The following is a 27,241-nucleotide window of genomic DNA, read 5'->3' on the forward strand; positions in this document are numbered from 1 at the left end:
TCCTCCTTTCCTGTCTATTTTTTGGACTACTTGAATATCCCTTAGAATTCCATTTTAATTTTCCTACTGGCTTTTTAGCTATACTTCCTTGCAGTTGTGTTTTTACGTTATGCCCTGGGGATTACAATGTACAATCCACATAAAGTTAATATTGTACTACTTAACATAAAATGTTGAACCCTTGCAATGATACAAATCCATATCCCCACCCAAGCCTTTATAACTGTTTTAGGTATTACATCTACATATGTTATAAACTCCCCAAGACTATAATTATTGCTTTAAATAGTCACATTATTATAAAGAAATTAAGAGGAAAAAGGCAAAAAAAAAAGTCACTTGCATTTACCCAGAGATAAACTTCCTTCAGCATTTCTTATAGTGCTTGTCTGCCAGTGACGAATTCTCTTAGTATGCTTTTATCTGAAAATGTTCACCTTCATTCTTGAGGAGTATTTTTGCCAGATATAGAATTTTGTATAACACCCCTCCCTCCTGGTGCACTCCCCACCACCAGAGTCTGCCTGCTTCCATTCACTCTCCAGTGTCTTCAGGTAGCTACTTTTTCTATAGTTTCCAGGTTTTAGAGTTGTTTTCTTTGGGGAAGTCAGTTAGGTAGGATGTGACTCTAGCATCACTGAATTTTCACACTGATTCCCCTTTCTCCCAAGTTTATTGAGGTATAATTTATGTACAGAAAAATTCATTTCGCATTGATTTTTAAAGTCTACTGAGTTTTAAATAAACTGGCCTGAACATAAATACACCCACACAGTACTACTTCCAATGTGGTTCTGACGACGCTAAACACTATTCAGAGTTTTAAGTTTACCCAAGAAAAGAAATACCAATTTCGATGGCTATGTAGGCTTTAAAGAGCCTAATATACTCTTCTTAGTACATTCCTAAAAGGCCTCATCATACTCTTAGTAAATCCTAAGCTGTATGTTATAAATAATAAGGCACTACAGAGACCTATAATACAAATCAGTAGGAGATACAACTAACCTTTCTTCCTGAATTTGGGCCTTTTTTCCTTGGTGTGAGATTTTTAACAGAACTTCCCTTCTTGGGGACTGAAGTATGTCCAGGTGGTTTAGTACGACCTGATTTCTTGATCTGCTGTGTTGGTAAGATTACAGCAGTTTTCTGTGGAGACTGCATTGAACTCTGGGCTGCTTCAGAAGGGGAAGGCTGTGTTTTTGGTTTTGCTATATTCTTTGTAATGGGAACTGAGAAAAAAAAAAACAACAAAAATAAAATTAAGTAAATCACATAATTAAGGTATTGTCTTATGACTCAAAAGAAATTTAACTCAATCTTTAAAAACATTCCAAAGCCTACTCATTGAAAACCACTTACAATAAAGGTAGCATTTAAAATGAAGTTTTAGGTATTCAAGATTTCAGACTATCGGGAAATAGTGTAATTCTCCAGAAAAAATAGAGAGGCTTTTTTTTTAATGAGGAACCAGTAACTTCACACTTAGCATAGTGAAAATTTCTAGCAATTTACCTTTTGTCTGCTTCTCACATGTTTAGTCCTTAGCACAGAAAACAGTTTTTCCTTCAGAAAATACTAATTGTGCCATATGCAGGAATCATTTTGACCATTAATATAGGAAAACACAGCAAAGCAGATACTGACGGCTCCTGCTTCATTTTTCAGAGGCCAGGGAAATCCGCTGCACTTGATTTTTTGTTTTTTTTTTTTAAGATATTTTCAAGTTGTGCTTTTTTAAGAATTTTTTTTTTTAAGATTGGCACCTGAGCTAACAGCTGTTGCCAATCTTCTTTTTTTTCTTCTTCTTCTCCCCAAAGCCCCGCCCCCCAGTACATACTTGTATATTCTAGCTGTAAGTCCTTCTGGTCATGCTATGTGGGACACTGCCTCAGCATGGCCTGATGAGCTGTGCCACGCACGCGCCCAGGATCCGAACCAGAGAAACCCTTGGCGCTGAAGTGGAGCCTGCAAACTTAACCACTTGGCCACAGGGCCGGCCTCCCTATGCTGCACTTGATCTTTAACGGCTAAAGCATATTAAGTTCCTATATGTATGTCTAATAATAAAGGTTCATATACTACAATATAGACTCTACAATAATGTTGTCATGGAAGGACCACTATCAAGCCTAAGTGATTGGTATTTACTAGTTACTTGGTAGCCCAATCTAGACAGTATTAATATTTCAAATGAAGGCTTACCTGTCACAGTTAAGTAAAAAAAGAGAGATTTTTAGTATTAATCCCTTAATAGTTTTATTATTATAAAATAGTGAAATTCGCACAGTAAGAAGTACTAATGTCAAACAAAAAGTCCTTACAGGAAGAGCTGTATAAGGAAAACATTTATACATCTATGCAAAAATCAGCTTTTACTTTGAGGACTTCATTTTACAACTTGAAACCAATCTACTGCTTCACTCCCCCTATACTCAAAGACTAGGTAGAAATCTGACCTTTGATGGAAAATACCACATCTTCCCCGAAGCCTTTTCATCTACCTTCTATCACTTACCAACCCAAGAGGAGGGAACAGCCTTCTCTCAGCTGCCAGGGCAAACGGAAGACCACTGAATTGCCACCATCACTTTCCCCCCTTATTTTTAATAATTCACCTACTTACACCAGTCTCTTCCTATCTCTTTATCATCATCTATCTCATACTCCACACTCACTTCCACTTTCTTCAATAACTCCAGTAACCTAATTCACATTATTTCTTCTTACACAGTCTCCCTGTCATCATCTTCAGAAATTTAACTATCATACTTCTGATGCTTCATCATCCTGACCTCATCTTCAGCTCCTCTCTAAAATGGTTATACTTAGCAATTTCTGAAATTCTTCTATCTCCAAGATAACCAACTGTGCCTCCTTTCTCTATCTCCACTTCCTTGCTTCATACCAACTAACTATGCTTTTCATTCTTGTTATGATATCTATCCACAAGCCTTCTCCATTTTCATCCAATTTATTAGCTTTCTTCTGGCTTTACTTTACTCCTATCAACCTGCACCCAACTGTCCACCTTCAACACTTCTCTAACTAGTATCCCTTACTATATCACCTCTTGATCTTTGATCATGTCCAGCATATAAGCTTCCACCTGTGAGTACACTATCATTTGCTTTCTCTGGTCCTGAGCCATAGAACAAGGGTCAGCAATTTTTTTCTGTAAGGGGCCAGAGAAGAAAAATTTTAAGCTTTGAAGGCCACACATGGTCTCTGTCACACATTTGTCTTTGTGTTTTTTAAAACTCTTTATGAATATGAAAACCATTCTTAACTCCCAGGCTACATGGGCTGGATGTGGCCCTCAGGTTGTAGTTTGCCAACTCCTGCTATAGAACATTACGCTATTTTTTTTTAACTTTTTAAATTTTTTTAAAGATTTTATTTATTTGTTTTTCCTTTTTCTCCCCAAAGCCCCCCCAGTACATAGTTGTGTATTTTTAGTTGTGGGTCCGTCTAGTTGTGGCATGTGGGATGCCGCCTCAGCACAGCTTGATGAGCGGTGCCATGTCTGCGCCCAGGATTCGAACTGGTGAAACCCTGAGCGGCCACAGCGGAGCACGCGAACTTAACCACCCGGCCACGGAGTTGGCCCCCTAGGCTATTACTGATCGCTATAAAATCTACACTAACCTCAACTGGGGTGTCATTACTGCAACTCACTGATTTCCAAAGTATGCTTCCATGGCAGAACATTTTCCCCTGCTTAAGTTCCCATCTCCCTCTCACTCTATTCATTCAGCAAATGACCCTACCTTCTATGTTATAAGAAGATTAAAGGCTATCTTTTGGGAGTGACCATAACCATCCCATTTCTCCATCTTAAAATACTTTTATTTTCATTCATTCTCATCTCTTCCTTTTGTAACAAATGAACTTTTCTCTCTACTCTTCCAAGTCTAATCCTCTTTTACTTATGTCCTAATAACTATCTTTTTTGGTTCTTCTGGGACATTACAGTTTCAGTGATCTCCTCTCTCTTCATGGTACTTAATCACTTGATCCGCAGCTCCTTGGTCTCTCTTACAAGCCTCAAATAGCCCTCATTTTGAAGTTACCTCCCCTAGTTTCTGGCATACTTTCAAACCCTTGCATTAATCCTTCTACTCACTGCCAAAATACCAAGAATCACCATCTATACTTGATTCTTCAATTTCTTTATTCCATGTTTCCTTAGCCCCCTGTAATAAGCTTTTCTTCTCCCAAACATATTTTAACGAAATTCTTTCTTAGGTCACTAATCAGCTCTTCCTTGTTACTAAATCCAAATAAATCCCCATTCTGTTGACAAATCTGTTTATCTCCACAGGTCTGGTCCCCACCTCTGAATACATGGCATGAAGAAAAGGAAATAGATTGGGCTCTGGACCTAAGTTTAAATTCTTGTGCCAGATTGCTTTAAAACAAAACCTAGGAGTCATAGAAGGTCCTCAAAAAAATATTTACTAAATGAATGAAAAATTTTTTCAATCTGTAAGCCAATGTTATACCTCCAAAATGAGTATATTCTATATACAATAATTAACTTATAACAAATAAAATAGTAACTTCGCAGAACATGGCAAATGTAATAAAATCAGTATCTAATCTAAGAATTTTGGCATTTGAAAATTTCACACTTGAAATTAATAAATCCTGGGAAACAAGTATTTGAGTTATAGCTTCAAATATTCCCCTGAAATATTCTATTACAATAAAAACTCTTTGATGCATGGTATACACATATGTATAAGCAAAGTAAGAAAAATGCATTATAAAAAATTTTACGTATAAAAACATTTTTTCACTTTAGAAAGCAAGCTTTTTTTATTTTTTAAATTTCTTTTCAAGTAATTTCATTGGGATTATAATGGTTTATAGCATTGTGTAATTTTGGGTGTACATTATTGTTTATCAATTTCTGAATACACTTCATCATGAAAGCAAGCTTTTCAAAGGCAAAGACTCAGTTTTGTTTACTTCCATATCCCCAGCTCCTAGAACAAAATGCTTTTTAAACTAATTTAGCTAAAGAGGAAAGAGTAATCATTCAAATATATTAGACATCAAAATTAAACTATATACATTATATATTTGTTGCTAGTTCTGTCGAGTCAATTCCAATTCTTAGTGACACTGTGCACAGCAGAGCAGAACCCTGTCCAGTCTTTTTGCGCCATCCTCTCACCTTCCAGCGCTCTATGAGACAATGCTCCAAGGCTCTTAATAGGGTTTTCATGGCCAATTTTTTCAAAAGTGTGTAGCCAGGTCCTTCTTCCTAGTGTGTCTTAGTCTGGAGGCCCCACTGAAACCTGTCCCCCATGCATGACCCTGCTGGTATTTGAAATACTAGTGGCATAGCTTTCAGCATCACAGCAACATGCAGCCACCACTGTTTGACAACCAACAGATGGGTAGTGTGGTTCCCTGACCAGGAAACAAACCCAGACCTCAGCAGTGAGAGCGCCTAATCTCAGCCATTAGACCACCAAGGCTGGCTTACATTATACATTACATGTATTTATTATCTCTCCTCCAAAGAACAATCATATAACATATATACACCATATATGCTGAAATTCTATTCAGTATTAATTAAACTATTTCAAATAGAAAATAGATTTGTTTAAATGATAAGGTTAAAACTATATATTAGCATTATAACCATGTGTTCACAGTGGTCACAAAGTGAGTAAAAATCTTTTTGAAAAAAGCACACTTTGAAATATATAGAAGGATATGCTAATCATCTTCAACAAAATTTTTACGTGAATACCTAACACAAAACTCATCTGGTTCCTCAGCTTATCTTCAGATAGAACTGACAACATTCAGACAAGAAAAATGTCCAGGTGATGAGAAATTATTGAATTGTGGAAATGCAAAAGAAATTAATGGGAAACAATCAGAAGGCAGGAAATAAAATCAAGAGGAGGCCTGGAAACCTGGAACAGGAGGAATTGAAGAAAGAAAGAAGATAGATGCCAATAGTTACTGTCTAGCCATTACACACTGGGCACTTCAATATCCATTATCACATGTAATCCCCCAAGTATCCTATGAGGTAGGTATTGTTTCCCCACTTCATACATGAGGAAATTTAGGCTCTGTGAGGTTAAGTAACTGAGCCAAAATTACCCATTTGGCTAAGTGAGTTTTACCTCCTAAGTGTATACTTTTTGTAATATGCCACCTTGCTTTCTCTCCTCTAACAAAAAAGGCTATTAAATTCATTCCCCTGAGTCAAAGTGCATGTGTTTTATTTATTTATTTATTTATTTATTAAAAAGGCCCAAAAGACAATCTTGTGAATTCCTAGATGATATTTCACCAGATAGTCAATGGGCGCTCTCTGACAGAGGAGCCTTGGGTTTTTTAAAAACTAGATGTGGAGGCATAGTTATAAGGAGAAAATATTGACAAGTATAGACAAAAACACTCTGGTAAAACTTTCCATGCCTGGGGATTTAATCTTATTTAATATTTTCAAATAGTACTTCTTAAAAATACTTTCTTGTTGACACATGAAGATGCTTTATTATTGAAAGATAGTGCTTGCCTTCTCTGAACTGTGAAGGCAGTTCAGCACACACAATTACCAGGGAAAAGGAAATACACTTAGAAATGAACAGCAACTCCCTATTTCCAGTTATTGTCACACATGTGCTGGTTTAGCTTACACATGGCTGATTTAAACGGGGACTAAAATGGATAAGATATACAAATTAATACATATTTTGCTTTTGATCTAAAAAGACTTAATAGAGATATGGTTGCTTACTGTTCTCCAGATTTTCCATCCATTATTTACTTAATACCGAGTGTGCCCTTTTTACGAGTCTAGGCAATTTAGGAAATCCAGAAGAAATAAATATGGTCCCAGTCATATAGTTCCTATTTCATGTGAGTATTTGTGTATACATAAAATTCCTATCTCCTTAAGTAGATAGATCGATGTTTTCCTTCTCCTCAAATAGACAATGCTATATATGTAACCATATGATAACAAGGGCAGAAATTAATATAAAAATAGATGCTCTGGAGATGACGTCACCAAGATGGCGGAGAGAGTAGTCTTCTTTGTCTCTCCCCGTTCGAATCTACAACTAATTGGACATTCATCGGTTAACAAAGTATATCCATGTAGCATCTCAGGATGCCTGAGAGACCTATGCTGCTATACATCAGAAGGCAGACGGAATTCCCTCTGGGAGGAGGTGGAGATAGGTGAAAACTCTCCGACCCCCAACCCATGAACACTCTAGTTACCTGCAAGCAGCTTTCTTCCAGCAGACTCCCCCATAGCGTCTCCAGGCACCAAGGGAAGGAGTGTGTGCACAGCGGAGGAGTGACGGTGGAAACAGGTGACTACAGCCCTACCTAAACCCCCCATGATTACGTCTAAGCCCAGGGGGAAACTCCAGGGTCCTGCACCGGTAGCAGGGAAAGCCTCTACTCGCCATTAGTGGAGAGGCCCCACCCAGCATTGAGAACGCCGGGAGGCTCCGGAAGAGGAGAATCCCAGGCAGGGCAGCAGCCAGCCAGCTGCCACCCAACTCACGGACTCTGGCTGTCCCCCAGACAGGGCAAGGGGCTCCCGGAGATCCTGGGGAAGAGGACTGCGGCTGGGTGGAGTTCCAGCGGCCCAGCTCCGTGGCCCAGGGGGAAACTCTACAGTCTCAGAGCAGCCTCAGCGAAAGCCTCTGCACAGCACTAGTGGAAAGGCCCCACCCAGCAATCACAAGGCTGGAAGGCCCTGAGGCAAAAGTAGCATAGCTACGTGAGCTAACAACAGACTGCAGAAGATACCCATAGCTCTGCTGTGACCTATAGTGGACAAGTGAGATTTTGTGGGCTCCGACAGTGACAGAGCTGCAAATATAGGTAATCCTGCTCCAGGCTGCTGGGAAAGCCCATATCATCACTGCAGACCCTAAGGAGGGAGCACGTCTAGGTGGTCTGCAACAGTAGGCACCAGCAGCCTGAAGCCCCCTTGCGATTGCCCCCACAGCTGACGAGGGACCCCACAAGACCACTATGACGAGGAGAGGCCCAGGTCCAGTTAGCAACAGCTGACAGGGTTCCTGGTTGGCGCAGTCTAAACAGCTTCTCCCCGCCCCCACACCAGTAGAAACAAGTGGAAGCAGTAACTAAACTATATCTCTATGCGGAGGCACAAATCTACGCCATCAAGCACTATGAAAAAATATATTAAATCTCCAGAACAGAAGGAAAATGACAAATACCCAGAAAACAATCCCAAAGACAATGGAATCTATAACCTAAATGGCGATGACTTCAAAACAGCCATTATTAAAAAACTCAAACGAGTTAAAAGAGAATACAGATAGACAACTCAACGAGTTCAGGAGGTACGTCACAAAAGAGCTTGATACTATAAACAAGAATCAATCAGAAATACTGGAAATGAAGAATACAATGGAGGAGATTAAGAAAAATCTGGACTCTCTGAACAGTAGGGTCGATAATATGGAGGACAGAATTAGCAATTTGGAGGACAGGAATATATGAAGGCTGCAGGCAGAGGAGGAGAGAGAACTAAGACTAAAAAGACATGAAGAAACTCTCCGAGAATTATCCGACTCAATTAGGAGATGCAACATAAGGATTATAGGCATACCAGAGGGAGAAGAGGAGAAGGGGGCAGAAAGCCTGTTCAAAGAAATAATGCCTGAGAACTTTCCAAACCTGGGGAGAGAGATGGAACTTCATGTGACAGAAGCCAATAATCTCCAAACTTTATCAATGTAAGAAGACCAACCCCAAGGTATATAGTAGTGAAGCTAGCAAAAGTCAACAACAAAGAGAAAATACTAAGGGCAGCCAGGCAGAAGAAAATAACCTACAAAGGAACCCCCATAAGGCTATCAGCAGATTTCTCAGCAGATACCTTACAGGCTAGAAGAGAGTGGAATGATATATTCAAAACTCTGAAAGACAAAAACCTGCAGTCAAGAATACTCTACCCAGCGAAAATATCCTTCAAATATGATGTAGAAATAAAAACTTTCCCAGATAAACAAAACTTAAGGGAGTTCATTGTCACAAGACCTCCTCTTCAAGAAATGCTCAGGAAAACCCTCATACTTGAAAAATCAAAAAAATGAAAGGGGTTACAAAACCAAGAGCAAAGGAGATAAGTAGAAGGACAATAACAGAAAGTAGCAGCTCTCCATCAGAACAGGTTAGCAAAAGTTAAATAAAACATTAAAGATAAAAGGAAGGGAAACACCAAGAATAAACATAATCCTATCATTTTAACCACAACGTCACAACACAAGAAAGAAGAGATAAAAAAAATCTGACAATAACAACCTAGAAGGGGAAGAGAAAAGGGATACAACGTTTTAATTCAAGGAAATAAGAGGCTATCAGAAAATGGACCATCTCATCTATGAGATGTTTTATACAAACCACCTGGTAACCGCTAAACAAATAACAAGAATAAAGACACAAATTACAAATAAGAAGAAAGCCAATACAGAAATTTACCTATTTGAATTAGGAATCCAAAAACCATGGGATGAGAAACAAAGGAAATGCAAAAGAACCAGAGGACAAGTGATAAAATGGCAGCAGTAGGCCCACAGGTATCAATAATCACTCTAAATGTAAATGGATTGAACTCTCCAATCAAAAGACACAGAGTAGCAGGATGGATCAAAGAACAAGATCCAACAATATGCTGCCTCCAGGAAACACAGCTCAGGCCCAAAGACAAATACAGACTCAGAGTAAAGGGATGGAAGACAATACTCGAAGCTAATAATGAACAAAAGAAAGCAGGCGTTGCCATACTTATATCAGACAAAGTAGACTTCAAAGCAAAACAGATAAAGAAAGACAAAGAGGGGCAGTATATAATGATAAAAGGGACACTCCACCAAGATGACATAACACTTATAAATATATACGCACCCAACACAGGAGCACCAAAATCTGTAAAGCAACTCTTAACAAAACTAAAACAAGAGATCAACAACAATACAATAATAGTAGGGGACCTCAACACCCCATTAACACCAATGGATAGATCATCCAGACAGAAAATCAACAAGGAAATTATAGAATTAAATGAAAAATTAGACCAGATGAACTTAATAGATATATATAGAACACTTCATCCAAAAACAGCAGGTTACACATTCTTCTCAAGCACGCATGGAACATTCTCAAGGATAGACCATACCTTGGGAAACAAAGCAAGCATCAATAAGTTCAAGAGGGTTGAAATAATATTGAGCATCTTTTCGGATCATAATGTTATGAAACTAGAAATCAACTACAAGAATAAAGCTGGTAAAGGGGCAAAAATGTGGAGACTAAACAACATGCTACTGAACAAACAATGGATTATTGAAGAAATTAAAGAATAAATAAAATATTATCTGGAGACAAATGAAAATGAAAACACGCCATACCAACTCATTTGGGATGCAGCAAAAGCAGTCCTAAGAGGGAAATTCATTGCAATACAGGCTCACCTCAATAAATAAGAACAATCTCACATAAGCAACCTCAAACAACACCTAATAGAATTAGAAGAGGAAGAACAAACAAAGCCCAAAGTCAGTAGAAGGAGGGAAATAATAAAAATTAGAGCAGAAATAAACGATATTGAAACAAAAGACAGTAGAAAGGACCAATAAAACAAAGAGTTGGTTCTTTGAAAAAATTAACAAAATCAACAAACCCTTAGCCAGACTCACTAAGAAAAAAAGAGAAGTCTCAAATAAATAAAATTAAAAATGAGAGAGGAGAAATCACAACGGATACCAAAGAAATACATGGGATCATAAGAGAATACTATGAAAAACTATATGCTAACAAATTGAACAACCTAGAAGAAATGGATAAATTCCTAGACTCTTACAACCTACCCGAACTGAATCAGGAAGAAATAGAGAATCTGAATAGACCAATCACAACTAAAAAAATAGAAACAGTAATCAAAAACCTCCCCAAAAATAAGAGTCCAGGACCAGATGGCTTCTCTGGAGAATTCTACTAAACATTCAAAGAAGATTTAATACCTATCCTTCCCAAACTATTCCACAAAATTGAGGAAGATGGAGCACTCCCTAACACATTCTATGAAGCCAACATCACTCTGATCCCCAAACCTGACAAGGACAACACAAAGAAGGAAAACTACAGGCCAATATGACTGATGAACATAGATGCAAAAATCCTCAACAAAATTCTGGCAAACCGAATACAGCAATACATCAAAAAGATTATACACCATGATCAAGTGGGATTTATACCAGGGACACAGGGATGGTTCAACATCAGCAAGTCAATCAACGTGATATACTACATTAACAAAATGAGAAACAAAAACCACATGATCATCTCAATAGATGCAGAGAAAGCCTTCGACAAGATCCAACATACATTTATGATAAAAACCCTCAATAAAATGGGTATAGAAGGAAAGTACCTCAACATAATAAAGGCCATATATGACAAACCCACAGCCAACATCATACTCAACGGACAAAAACTGAAAGCCATCCCTCTCAGAACAGGAACAAGACAAGGGTGCCCACTTTCACCACTCCTATTCAACACAGTACTGGAGGTGTTGGCCAGAGCAATTTGGCAGGAAAAAGAAATAAAAGGAATCCAAATAGGCAATGAAGAAGTAAAACTCTCGCTATTTGCAGATGACATGATCTTATATATAGAAAACCCCAAGAATCCATAGGAAAACTATTAGAAACAATCAACAGCTACAGCAAAGTTGCAGGGTATAAAATCAACATACATAAATCAGTAGCACTTCTATACGCTAACAATGAACTAATAGAAAAAGAACTCAAAAACTCAATCCCATTCACGATCACAACAAAAAGAATAAAATACCTTGGGGTAAATTTAACCAAGGAAGTGAAAGATCTATACAACGAAAACTACAAGATGTTCTTGAAAGAAATTAATGACGACATAAAGAGATGGAAAGACATTCCATGCACATGGATTGGAATAAACATAGTTAAAATGTCCATACTACCTAAAGCAATCTACAGATTCAACACTATCCCAATCAGAATTCCAATGTCATTCTTTACAGAAATTGAACAAAGAATCCTAAAATTCATATGGGGCAACAAAAGACCCTGAACTGCTAAAGCAATCCTGACAAAGAAGAACAAAGCAGGAGGCATCACAATCCCTGACTTCAAAACACACTACAAAGCTACAGAAATCAAAACAGCATGGTACTGGTACAAAAACAGGTCCACAGATCAATGGAACAGAATAGAAAGCCCAGAAATAAAACCACATATCTATTGACAGCTAATCTTCGACAAAGGAGCCGAGGGCCTACAAGGGAGAAAAGAAAGTCTCTTCAACAAATGGTTCTGGGAAAACTGGACAGCCACATGTAAAAGAATGAAAATTGACCATTCTTTTTCACCATTCACCAAAATAAACTCAAAATGGATCAAAGACCTAAAGATTACGCCTGAAACAATAAGTCTTCTAGAAGAGAATATAGGCAGTACACTCTTTGACATCAGTTTCAAAAGAATCTTTTCGGACACCATAACTCCTCAGACGAGGGAAACAATAGAAAGAATAAACAAATGGGACTTCATCAGACTAAAGAGCTTCTTCAAGGCAAGGGAATACAGGATTGAAATAAAAAAACAGCCCACTAATTGGGAAAAAATATTTACAAGTTACTTATCTGACAAGGGGTTAATCTCCATAATATATAAAGAACTCACACAGCTCAACAACAAAAAATCAAACAACCCGATCAAAAGATGGGCAGGGGACATGAACAGACATTTCTCCAAAGAAGATATAAGGATGGCTAATAGACACATGAAAAGATGCTCATCATCACTAATCATCAGGGAAATGCAAATCAAAACTACACTAAGATATCACCTTACACCTGTTAGAATGGCAAAAATATCCAAAATCAAGAGTGACAAATGTTGGAGAGGTTGTCGAGAAAAGGGAACCCTCATACACTGTTGGTGGGAATGCAAACTGGTGCAGCCACTATGGAAAACAGGATGGAGATTTCTCAAAAAGTTAAAAATAGAAACACCTTATGACCCAGCCATCCCACTACTGGGTATCTATCCTAAGAACCTGAAATCATCAATTCCAAGAGTCCTGTGCACCCCTATGTTCATCGCAGCATTATTTACAATAGCCAAGACGTGGAACCAACCTAAGTGCCCAGCAAGTGATGACTGGATAAAGAAGATATGGTATATATATATATACAATGGAATACTACTCAGCCATAAAAAGGACAAAATCATCCCATTCACAACAACATGGATGGACCTCGAGGGTATTATGTTAAGTGAAATAAGCCAGACAGACAAAGACGAACTCTGTAAGATTCCACTCATAGGTGGAAGTTAACATATAGACATGGAGAACTGATCGGTGGTTTCAGGGGAAATGGGGGTGGGGTGGGGGGGTAGGGCACAAAGGGTGAAGTGGTATACCCACAACATGACTAATAATAATGTACAACTGAAATTTCACAACAAGGTTGTAAACTATCATAATCTTAATTAACAAAAAAATAAATAAACAGACGCTCTGAATTTGAGGCTAGAAATAATGAAATCAAAATGTGAATAGCCAAAAGCAAAAAATCAAGATACACTTTGGAGAAACCAAAACTGAGTAAAACATTTTACTGTGGAACCTTTTTCAGATTTAGAAATTCTTTGCAAGTCATCTTCCTTGTTCTTAAAACTGCATGTAAAGTGGAACTATCATTTATACTAAGGAGCTTTGATACTGATAACTATAAAACTAAAGAAACAATATAAACCTCAATTTTGAAAGACATGGAGATATTGATACAGATGGTAATTTTGAAAAATATGGTGATATTGATAAGAGATGGTTACACCTAAACTATGCAACCTTGAGGCCTAGTATATACAGAAATTCAGTCACAGTGCCCAATGCCTCTACCTGCAACTTTGCTCCCTGTCCCATAGAGCCCACATTGCCACAAACTGATTGGTCATGGGCTGCAACAAAAGCAAAGGGAGGTAGAGCCACGTGTAAAACCCCCCGAGCTTACTTCCTTCACTCCTGCTGCCATCCCATGCCATAGCATTGGCTTCCTTGACTGGTGTCTTCAGATACTGCTCCATTTGTTCTCTCTCCTCCTCATAGCTGTTATCAGAGGAGCCACCCATCCCATCCCAGAAGCCCAACCTTGCTTCAAGAATTAAATGTTCATAACAGCCAGAGTCTGCTTTTTCTCTGAAACAAGACTTTTTGAATACCCAAGGACTGTTACTGTCACATGAGTGACATTACCTTTCCATAAGCATACTGAAAGTCTTTTAAACACATGTTTATTTCCTTATTTTCAGCAATAAAAAAATCCTTTTAAAACAACTTCAAATAAGCTAAGAAAAATTCTCGAAGGAAACTACAAGGTTAGTTACTGGTGGAAAGGGAAATAAGGAAGCATGTTCCTGACACTTATCACAGCAGGCATTTGGAAGCCAGAAGCCAGATGAGGACTACGAATTTTCTTGGAAGAGACAGGGTAGAGATCATATGGACATGGGACTCTGGTACCAACTGCTCTTTATACCTATTCTCTCCCCTACTTCTTACGATCTAATGCAGGGACACTAGTTCCAGAGTAATTAGGTTCAAATTCAGCTTTACCACATAATAGCTATGAGATCTTGGGCAAATTATTTAAGTTCTCCATGTAGCACGTGGTATACACTCAATAAATGTTAGGTGTTATTATCAGCAGCAGCAGCAGCATCACTACCATCACCATCCCTGTCTCTACGCTAACCCTCCCTTCCCAGGCCCTGAGGGTACTCCTTGCCCTCTTCCATCAATGAACTGGATATTGGGGAAAGCTTGTTGCCAATGCCTAACAAACGGAAGAAAAAAGTTTCCTCCAAAAAAGGAACTCCTATTTATCTACATTCTCTCTAGCTAATACCTTCATTTCACTCCTTCCTTTTATGACCAAACTTCTTGAAAGACTAGCCCAGGTTCATTATTACTGCCAGTTTCTCATTTTTCAACTCTTTGCAATTACACTTCCAGAAACGTCTTTTTAGGGAACCTCTGGGTGCTAAGATCACCCACAACCTCCTAACAGCCATTGACAAAGGATGCTTCTTCCTGATCTTATTTGGCTTCCAGCACTAAACACCTTTGATAATGTCTGTCTTTTAAAATTCTTTTTTGGGTCTCACACAGCCACTTCCTCCTGGTTCTCCTACCTCTGTCACTTTTCCTGTAGTGTTCCCCAGGATTAGCTATCTTTTCCCTACCCTCACCTCAGTTTTGAGTGCTTTAGTTTACTCCTTTGATTTCAGCTACTGCTTACATAAAATGATTCCCAAATTGCTTGTCTCACGTTCTCTTGCTCACTCAAGCATTCATGTGCCTACATCCACCCCAGCATTCACCTGTCTCAAGTTCTAGAGCTATGTCTTCAATAATCAACTAGATAATCTAAATTAAGCATCTCAAATTCACCATGTCCAAAAGTGGAATTCATTATGCTTATCCTATATGCTCTATTTGATGAATGACATTACCTTTTCCCACCCAATTATCAGAAGCCAAAAATCTTAAAGTCATCTTTGTACTCTTCCTCCCTCCTTCTACATGTCTAACCAAGCCTACCTAAGTATTTCCCAGTTGTGTTCTTTTTTATGCCCGTCAATAACTTGGTTCAAGACCTTATGACTTCTCACATAAGCTACAAATCTTCAGCGATGCCACATTGCCCATATGCTAAAATCTGAACTCCTTGGCCTAGTGTCCAAGGCCCTCTACATATCTTCACGGCCTCATCTCCTCTGCTCCCCAACTATCATTATAGATTCAGCCATAATCATCTGTTTCAAGTCTCCAAACACTCTAACCCTTACTGCCTTTGCAGAGGGTGATTCAAGAAAGGCCTTTCCTCCCTTGTCAATGACTAAACTACTATACATTATTTGAAACTCTGCTCAATTACCAGCTGTATAAAATTCTAGCACTAAGCTCCTAGGCAAACCACAGGACCTTAATGCTCATATAGTGCACATACTGCATTTATCTCAACCAGCACAGATCTTATAGCATCTTTACTCAGCAAGGATGTGGAGAAATTACAACCCTCATACATTGCTGGTGGTAATGCAAAGTGGTATAGCTGCTGTGGAAAACAGTTTGGCAGTTCCAGAAAAAATTAAACACAGAATTAACATAAGGACCAGCAATTCCACCCAGAGGTATATACGCAAAAGAAATGAAAACAGGATTCAAACAAGTACATGTATGGCCATGTTCCTAGCAGCAATGTTCACAGTAGCCAAAAGGTGAAAACAGCTCAAATGTTCATCAATGGATAAATGGATAAACAAATGTATGCCGTATACATGCAATGGAATATTATTCAGCCATAAAAAGGAATGAAATACTGATATATGCCATGGCATGGGTATACCTTGAGGACATTATGCTAAGTGAAAGAAGCCAGACACAAAATCACATATTTTATGATTCCATTTACATGAACTATCTAGAAGAGGTAAGTCCACAGAAACAGAATACAAATTGGTGGTTAGCAGGGGAAAGGAGGAGGAGGGAATGGAGAGCAACCGCTTAATGAGCATGGGATTTCCTTTTAGGGTGATGAAAATGTTTCAGAACTAGATAGAAGTGGTAGCTGCACAACACTGTGAATGTACTAAGTGCCCCTGAATTGTGCATTTTAAAATAGTTAATTTTATGGTATGTGAATTTCACCTCATTAAGAAAAAAACACTGAGGGAAAAAAAGGAACAGAAATTTGTATACTTCAATGGGCCAGAGACTTTACATATATTATTAAAATTTGTCTTTACACTTTTGTAAAGCAAGTATTATTATCTCCATTTTTCATATAAAGAAATAGAGGCACAGTGAGATAAGTAATATCCAATCCAGGATTACACATCTAGTCTAGAAGTGGTACAACTGGGATTCAAATTCAGGACTCTCTCACCCAACCACCCCCCAACCCCACCCTCTTTGCTGAAACTGAATACTATTTTTAAGTAGTAAGGGGAAAAACTGAAAAAAAACATAATCTTTTAACTAAAATATTTTCTTTTAAACAAAATGCAGAATTAAATGGTTTGGTTAAACATTTTTTTCAGGTTCAAATTTGAGGGAGCTTACACATAAACCACAAAGAAAAATATTTAAAGTAGCACTAAAAACAAATTATCACCTCGAGGGTATTATGTTAAGCGAAATAAGCCAGTCAAAGAAAGACGAACTCTATATGACTCCACTCATAGGTGGAAGTTAGCATATTGACAAGGAGATCTGATCGGTGGTTACCAGGGAAAAGGGGGGGTGGGGGGAGGGCACAAAGGGGGAAGTGGTGTACCCACAACATGACTAACAAAAATGTACAACTGAAATCTCACAAGGCTGTAATCTATCATAACATTAATAAAAAAAAAAAGAAAAAAAAACAAATTATCAACATGCTTTTAATAATCTAGTGTGTAGGTACTTTAGTTTTTTCAACTCTCTTGGCCAAAGACACCCTTAAGAAAAATTGGGGTGGGCCCAGTGGCGCAGCGGTTAAGTTTGCATGCTCCCCTTCAGCAGCCCAGGGTCCACCAGTTCAGACCCTGGCTGTAGACCTACGCACTGCTTATGAAGCTATGCTGTGGCAGGTGTCCCACATCTAAAGTAGAGGAAGATGGGCCCAGAGTCTCTGGGCCCATCTTCCTCAGCAAAAAAAAGAGGATTAGCAGCAGATGTTAACTTATAGGGCTAATCTTCCCCAAAATAAAAAAGAAAGAAAGAGAAAAAAAATTGCATAAATATTGGAGGAGTACCTTCCGACAGTCTTTGTTTATTCTCCAAATTTTCTTGTGGATTTTCTCTAATTGAAATATTTACAATCAAAACACATTTCATGTCTATTAATTACTATAATAACAGAGTAAGAATACCTAAATAGACGGGACCAAACCAATACAATTCTGTGTACACAGAACAGAACACAACATAGGCTTTTGAAGAAGTCCTCAGTTGGTCTCAATGACTATTGGTTATTAACATGTCCAATTTTTTAATTAAAATATCCTAAGGCTTATATTCCAAAATATTAGCAGTGACTATATCCAGATGGCAGGAATACAAGCAATTTCTAGATTTTACTCATCACTTATCTTTGTTTCCTAAACGTTCTACAATAAATACCAATTTTGTCATTAAAAAATATAAAATGCCTCAACAAAGATAAACAACCTAGCCACCTTTTTGACCAACAGAACCAGCCATTCTGAACATTTAGATGTCTCTAAAGAAAACAATTATTCAACATAAGCATTATAATATTCTATTTTGATAAAAAGCCATAAACTTTTAAGACTAGCATAGACAAACATTAGAAATACCCATGCAGGCTGACTGCATACTGGCAGTGACCTTGAGAATCTATAGCTCAGTCTCCAGTAATTTCAGAATCAAAGAGTAAATTCTCTCAGTAGCACAGACAGAAATCTTTCAGAGAAGCTGTCTCAGCCAAACATAATGGTAAAAGCATCTCTAGTAGTTGAGCTGCAGAGACACACGGGAGCAGGGGCACTCTCTGTCCTGGTCAGAACCCACCCCCTCCCATCTCGTCAATCCTGCCTCCTACAGGGTTCTGCTTATCACTCTTGTATCATCAAACACTTCTCTACGATACTGTTTTTTCACTCTCTCTCTCACTTTCCTACTGTACCCAAAACAAGCATAAAAGTCCTTGTCGAGCCTCCTTCCCCTTCATTTTAAAAGGCTTATTCGTTTTACAACTAACCACTACAATGAAAACGGATGCCAAACACTAGAGAAGTTACAAAGGAAAATGAAGTCTTTAATTTTTAGTGGTAGCTGTCTCAGTTTTTATGGAATGGAACCTGTCCTTTCATATTTTACCCTTTGTTGGACCTTGCACCAAGTTACCTATTCTAACCTGAGGGCTCGGCCGGGTTCCCTGCTCATTTACCAAGCAGGGATGGTTTGGCTGGCATGGTCAGAGTCCAGTAGCATAAACAAGCCCAGCCCTGTTGCCTTAGCTCCTCCATCGTCCTTCCTGAGTCTTCTTGATGACCCATGTAGGTTTTCCTCTTAACACCAAGAATCACAGTTTTGCAGTATTAAAAATACCTTAAACATACAATAAAAAGTAACTCCCACAAAAAGAAATAAATCATGCACTCAGAAAAGTACAGATCTCATTTAAAAGAGCTTGCTTTTGGGGTCTGACAGAGCATCCTCATTTGGGAAGTGGTGCTATGTCTTTTCCAGCAACTTTTAAAAATTATGTCTGGACAATTAAACTAAAACCAAATACAGTGAAGGGATCTGTAGTTTTGATTCATTCCCCCATTTCAAAACAGGGGTTGGAGGCCTAAGATAAACAGATTTAAAAAGGGAGAAGAAACTCTTCATACACCTTATAAAACACAGAATATTCTATCTTGAGGTTATTGAAAACTTATAAAAATGTGACTGGGAAAAATTTACCAAACACAATTGAAAGGTTAAAGGACAGCTCTCTAACTTAAAGAAAATACAAAAGTCCAGTTAAAGTTATCTCCATACCTAAATGACAGGGCCTTTTTTCTTGGCATACATGCTAAATTAAAATAAGAAAATCTAATTTAGTAGAATTTACATGGTTTTCCTACTCTGTTATATAATTATATCTCTTAAGTATTCAGCCTAGAAAGGAAATCATAAAAATGCAAGAACAAGCTAGAAATCAGGATTACAATTTAAAAGGGCTTTAAGAGTGTTGTTTAAAAAATATATTTGTTTTCTACTTGCCAATCATAGATGCTTTGTAAACTACTCCCTTCAGCTTCATGGGGAGTGCTTTCCAGGAAGACCATTTTATTTCACAATCACTACTCGTATCTGCTCATTTCAAAAGAAACCAAGATTTTGGTCACAATGACATTATTCAAAAAGATGACAATTTCCAAAACCTTTAATATTTTCAAAACAGAGTTCACAAGAAAAGAAGCAACTTCAGTTGTTTCAGGTCAATTCATAATTCATCTAACAATACTGAGATTTTAAAAGTCACTCAATTTTTAAACCATAGCATCTTTTCTCTTATTGAAGACTTCTACAGAGTGACTTCTACTATGCTGTTCAAAAAGAAAATCACAGGAGTCACCGCTATAATTTCCACAAAACACATTAAATGTATTGACACTATATTTAATTAGTAAAATATTATCCACATTTATATATCATAAAAATACTTTTAATAAGTTCCATGTAATATCAGTGAAAAATCATGCCATATTCCTCAAAGCTACAGAAAAAAATCTGGCAACACTTTCCATTACAAACTGGAGATTTAAATGATCAAATTTGACTTATAATAGGGCTGTTCCTCCTTTATTTTAAACCATTTTTATGGTGGAAATAACCAAAGATTGACCTTTCCCTTGTACCATACAACAATTTTTAGAAGTGACTAATCAAATAATAGTGCCAATAATTCAATAAGTTATATTTAGAACAAAATAGAGGATTTTTTGAGATAAGAGAAATGACTGGGATATTTAGTATACAAAAGCTAACAAAGCAGACAATGAATTTCTTTATAACCATACTTCAACTACAATAAAAAGAAACTTTGGGGGTAATTCCTACCTTTAGAAATATTCCAGAGAAACAAGTTGTTGCTGTATTTACCATTAAGGTGATTTAGGTTCCACTTGATACCCTTTCTCCTTTACCAGGAATAAAAATGCCTTTCTGGAGAAAGCGAGTCAACAACAAAGCCCATGTTGCCCGAGCAAGCCTGAATTTCCAGCAAATGAGGATGAAGCTATTTGCATTTGTTGGTTTAAGGGGGAGTGGGGGGGGGGGATAGTGGGAGGAGGAGACTAAGAAGACTGCTAAAGTAATTCGCATATTGTCTGTGGGCTGTATAGACAGTGATCATCAGTCACCTGTTCAAACTTCCTTCACTCCTGCCTTTAGAGAAGAACCAAAGGTTACCCTGGGTCAGAGAAGCTAGAAAGAAATGAGAAGACATGCAAAACCTAACTGCCAACCCATTGCGTCTGTAGACAAAGTTATCCCCGCTGGACCACATGTCCTAAAAACCAAGACATTTTAATAGTCTCAAGAGGACTTGTTAAAATATATCATAGAAGAGAAACAAAAAAGAAGCTCCAGGCTCTGCTTGTAATTATTGTAGTATTTAGCTGAAAAACTTAAAACAGAGAAAGGACACTTGCTTTTTTTCAAGATACTTCTTTACATCATAATAGCCATCTCATTTGCACAAGCAAAACATTTGTTCCAAGTTGTTTGTATGAAAAAGAAAATATCAGCTGTTTTAAATTTCATGGCTTTTGAGTGAATAGTTTGGGTTGACAGCATTTCTAACTATTTCATTTATACCAAACAACAAGCGTACTGAATATTCTAAGTATATTAGTCCGTATTTTATTATAAGTTACATTAAAGGCAAAAATGTAAACAAATATTTGAGTGTCTATTCAGAAGCTTTCTGGTGGAACTGACACACCTTTAACTTTTTACAACCTTAATTACATGTCCCTCTGTTACTTCTGATTCACTATAGAAGAGAAATGAAAAGTGCTACTTTATGTGGTTTTTACCGAACACAGAAAGTCGTATAAAAAGAGGAAAATAGTTGGTAAAGATATGCCCTAAAAACTACAAAATCTTCATTTTAAAATTTAGAGAGAGGTGAAGCACAAATTACAGAAACCACATACTCCTCTGCACACGTCTGAACAAAGAGCAAAAGCAGCCATAATTTCTGGTTTTGTTTTTAATGAGAATGAGGTGGGGGTGGGGAGTAGAGCTACTTCTTGTTTGCTCAATAGAAGCTTTGAAATACTTCTCAAAAGACTAACTTTGAAACAGTTCAGAAGGAAAACGTTACATAGGAAGGACTTTACAAAATCAGACGACTATAAAAAATGACTAGTTACATATTTTAAGAAGATCAAGTTTAGATTGTAAAACCCACTCTCTTAAAATTCTAATTAAGAAAAAACTACTCAAGCGTGTGTGCGCGCCCAGGCACACAAAACATAAAATAAACCAGCATTCAAAGAAGCTAACAGTGTCCAACATAATTACATTTAAAATCTATTTAAATATTTTTACTTTAATTTTAAGAAGAAAGTTTCTATTCATATAATTTATGTCTGAGGAAACCCAATAAACTGAAGGATTTTATCAAGAAAAGAGTTAAGATGGTCACTGATAGCCTATGGTGCCACTAGACAGGAATGCTTGGCTACACCTTCCTGATTCTAGGTTTTCCCCTCCTCCACAGTTCCCTTTGGACCAGAGGAATTCCTCTATACCCTTGGGATCCTGCAACTTTATACTCAAAGCATCTGGAAGCTTGCTGCCCTCCTGTATAGCTACAATTGCTTAAAGAATTAGGCTACAAGATGACACTTCAGACCAGTGTCGGTCATTAATTTACAATCAATGATGCATAAGTATGAAGTTAAGCTACATAAAAGTAATTCACTAACGTTTTAGAAACTATTTAAATTCAAAATTTAATTTATATAGTTAACTTTAGAAGTATTAACTACCTTTAAAGCCAGGTAGACTAGTTTACAATGTAGCAGTTTATATTAAGAAAAAATTTTCGAATATCCCACAATATTAGGAAAAAAATGTTCATTGGGGCAAATTTCTTAAAAGAACCCTCTGCTTCTGAGTTTCTCCAATTTCTCAAAAGACTAAAAACCTAGACTGTGTTCATAAATAAAATTATAGAAACAAAACAGTAACCTATTTATTTACAAACTTTCCCAAATAAAGACAGGAACAAGATTTAAAAATAAATAAATAAATAATAGCCTTTAAAACAGCGGTAGCCTCAGTTCTGATTCTAAGTTGCTTGATTCTAAGACTTGCTCCTTCATGTATTAAATATTTGGACTTTAATGAGATGATTGGCTATAAATTCCTATAACTGTATATGCCAGAGAACAAGGAAGGGCAATATGAGAGGAAACCAGTAGCTTACAGGGCATTCCTAAATTTTAATCATTTTTTTAGAGAGAACTAAGATATAAGATACAATGGAGCCGTGGGAACAACTTGAAATAGAAAATATCAAGATCAAATAAATTCTGCAAGAAGAAAATCTACAATGGGCCTTGTTTTAGTTTACTTGCCTTGGCCTTCTTTAAGTGGCGAAGGACACACAGCAGCACACATATTTCTTTCCTGTTTCTCACCAGACACCCTGTACAGGTCTCCAGAACAAATCTGATGAGCTGTGACAGCATCAACCAAAAGCAAAGGGCTTTGAAAGATTGTAGGGTCATAACAAGAGCCAAGAAAGGAAAACCTAAATAAACAAGAGAAAAAAAGCCACACAGCTTGCTGAGTTTTCTATCCCAGGTATGTTTCTCAGTGGATTTTTCTACCAATGATAGACCTGGTAAGAACTTGGCTGTTTCTGATTATAGAAGTGTTAACAAAGGGAGAACAAAAATTTGTTAGAAAAAGCTTGAGTAATTTAAACTTTATTCTTGAAAAGAAAACCAGTAAAGCTTAATTAAACAGTCTTTTAATCTAAAATCAAATCAAGTAGCATTCATGGATGCCTCACTATATTTCTTTAAGAAACTATGCAAGTGAATTGTCCTTAGTCATTAACTATTTGAAAAAGTTTTATGTGTATATCTTAAAAATATGTTGGAAAAGCAATTATATAAAGATTGAAAAACAAACATTTCCAATGTATTTAAGAAATATTCAACATGAACAAAAACGAGATTTTTAAAAATTTACGAAATTCAATTAATTTAATATTACTTGTGCCTTTTGAAGTTATTTAACTCTAAGGTCCTTATTTAATATTCAAGTCAATAAATTTGATATTTCTGTACATTTTTAAAAGACCATAATAACATTAAAAAGCAAATGACTAAAAAAGAAGTTTTAACCTTTACGACAAAGGGTTGATATGTGTAATAAATGAAGCACTCAAACAAATCAACAAGAAAAGGAACATTCTAAGAAAAAAGCATGTAAAGGTAATTTTTAGCTTGTTATTTTTACAAGATAACACCCAAAACTCACTAGAGAAGGAGGAGTGGAAATGGGTATACCTATCTGAAAGACAATCTGTCAGCCTTAGAAACATAGCCCCTGACCCAGCAAACTCAACCTATGGAAATAATTAGAGAAGCATGCAAAGACATATTCATCAGATCATCTAGTTTAATAACATAAATCTTGAGACATTCTAAATATCAAACAAAATAGAAGTTTGGTTAAATAAATTATGATATAGCCATATGATAGAATACAACATAGAAATAAAATTGAATTTGTAGGGATATATTTTACATGTGAATATAGTCACAGTATATTACAAAAAGGTACGCAAGAAGGTAGAACATGCAGGATAATCCCTTTTCAAACTAATATTGTTAATTTATTTTAAAGTGCAAATTCAACATACATTTTTGTCTAAAAGAATGCCACAGATAAAAGCAAAAGTTCCCATTACTACTTCCTTTATCACTCTACGCCCCTTTCCAAAACTAATCACTATTACAGATTTGATATATAGCCTTTCAGATCCTTTCTATGTATTTATATACATACATCTATAGTTACGTATAGAAATACATATTTGCTTTGTTTGGACTTAATGGTATTATACTGTGTGTATTTTGAGGGATTGCTTTTTTTATTTAATACAACTTGGAGAGCTTTCTTTCTTAGTAAAGAGAAACACTCTCATTCTTCTAAATTGTTCTATATTACTATAAAGAATAAACATACCATAACTTATTCCAACATTTCCCTATTGAATTTGAAAGGGGTAAATGGGTAGTCCAAGTTCCTTTTATTGTCTTAGTGCAGAATAAAGATATTGACTAATGTCAGATTTCCATTAAGTTAAGAAAGCATGTTAAGGGGCTGGCCCCGTGGCTGAGTGGTTTAGTTTGTGTGCTCTGCTTTGGCGGCCCAGGGTTTCACTGGTTCGGATCCTGGGCATAGACATGGCACCGCTCATCAGGCCACAGTGAGGTGGTGTCCCACATGCCACAACTAGGACCCATAACTAAAATATACAACTATGTACTGGGGGTATTTGGGGAGAAAAAGCAGGAAAAAAAAAAAGATTGGCAACAGTTGTTAACTGAGGTGCCAATCTTCAAAAAGAAAGCATGTTAAAATTCCTAGAGTATTAAAAGAACAGAAAATACAGAATATAACTTCCAAATAAGAAAAGGGGAAAAAATAATCCAAAAAAGGACAAAGAAGGAAAATAAAACATAGAAAAGGCAGGACAAATAAAAAGCACAAAATAAGGTGGCATATTGAAAACCAAGTATATTTGTAATTACAATAAATATAAATAGATTAAAAGCCCCAGTTACAAGACAGACTGGCTGACTGGCCAAAAAGTTCAAATCCAAATATTTGCAAGAAAGGCATCCTTTTAGATAAGGATTAGATAAAGGATGAACATTAGACAGACAGAGAGAGAGAGAACAAGAACACCAACCAAACAAAAGCTGGTATAGCTACATTAATAGGTAAAGTAGATTTTAAGGTAAAAAAAAAAAAATTACCATAAAGAAGGTTACTACAGAAGGTCAACTGGCCAGGAAGTTACAACAGTTCAAAATTTGTACACGCCTGATAATGTAGTCACAAAGCAGATAAAGCATGAAGTAAACACTGGAAGAACTACAAAGAAAAATAGACTCATAATCATAATGGAACCTATGGGGAAAGACAATTCGAGTGACAGCAAACTTCTCATCACAAACCATGGAAGCCAGAAGGAAGTTGCAAAGCATTTTTGAAGTGCTGAGAGAAAAGAACTGTCAATTCTATATCCAGCATTATCCTTCAAGAATGAAAAAGAAAGAAAGACATTCTTGGATGAAGGAAAACTAACAACTTGTTGCCAGCTGACCCACTTTAAAAGAATGACTAAAAGAAGTTCTTTAAACAAAGAAAATGATAAAAGAAGGAATCTCTGAAAATCAGGAAGGGAGAAAGAACAATTGAAAGGGCAAAAATGTGGGTAAATCCAATAGACTTTCCTTCTCTTCTTGAGTTCCCTAAATTATGTTTAATGGTTGAAGCAAAAATTTTAACACTGTCTAATGCCATTCTCAATGAGTATAGAGGAAATATTTAAGACAATTATATTGTAAATGGTGGAGGGTAAAAGAACATCATCAAGGTAAGGTTTCTAAACTTCACTTTGGTGAAATGTCTAGTGGGGTAAAGGACAGAGGAGGCAAATCTCAGAAAGCATTGGTGAAGCCACATTTTTTTTTAAATGCTTTGCATCTCCTGTTTACTCTTCAACTCTCTAAATCTGGGTTTTCAAAGAAATCCAGTAACCACGCTTTTACTTAAAAACACTAATGAGCTCTCCTCTGGACTTTTGTGCTGCATTTGATAGTGCTGAATACTCCTTAAAATCTTTCCTCTCCTGTTGTTGGGGCAAACAACCTAGTGGCTCTCCTACATTTATATATACTTTTTCTCAGTATCCTAAATTGACTTCTATCTTCTACCTATCCCCGATTTTTGTGTTTCTCAAGGTTTGGGCCTCAAATCACGTGCAATGGAAACACCTGAGCCCCACTCTGGACCTACTGATTCAGAACCCCTGGATGTGAGTTCCAGAGCATCAGCCTTTTAACAAGCTCCCCAGGTAATTCAAGTGTGAGAATTATCGTTTTAAATGTTGATCCACAAGGTTCTGTCATTGGTCCTCTTCTACCTCTACTTGTTACACAAGAACAATCAAAACCACGCCCAGAACTTCCACCATTTACTGCTATCAATAGGATGTGTAAACTGCCCACCCCTCCGCCGCCAGAACATATAATCCCACCTGACACAAAAAATATTTGTTTGAATGAACATAATGACCCTCAAAACTACTTTGTCAACCAAGAATTATCTCTTTTAGGCTCCACACTTGCATGTGCAGCTATCCAATGGACATGTCCACCTGGATGTCCTAAAGCTACCCTGAATCAGTTAGAATTAAGTTCAACTAACAGCAACAGAAAAGCCCAAAAGAGTAGTGGTTTATATAACATAGAAGTTTATTTCTCTCAAATGTCAGTCTGGAACAGGCTAGTATGAAAATGCTGCTCCACAAAGTTCTCAGGGACTCTGGCTCCTTTCTGCTTTC

General features: G+C 37.0%; 1 protein-coding gene across 2 annotated transcripts in view; it reads right to left on the reverse strand.

The window, feature by feature from the left end:
- SCML2 (Scm polycomb group protein like 2) overlaps positions 1-27,241 on the reverse strand; it is a 92,767-nt gene that overhangs the window by 17,465 nt on the left and 48,061 nt on the right. For both annotated transcript variants that reach the window (XM_044763939.2, XM_070502569.1), the window contains one exon: positions 1,009-1,232. In XM_044763939.2, coding sequence (XP_044619874.1) covers positions 1,009-1,232 — 224 coding nt within the window. The remainder of the gene's footprint in view (positions 1-1,008; positions 1,233-27,241) is intronic.

This window comes from Equus asinus, chromosome X (assembly GCF_041296235.1).
Source record: "Equus asinus isolate D_3611 breed Donkey chromosome X, EquAss-T2T_v2, whole genome shotgun sequence".
NCBI classification, from domain to species: Eukaryota; Metazoa; Chordata; class Mammalia; order Perissodactyla; family Equidae; genus Equus; species Equus asinus.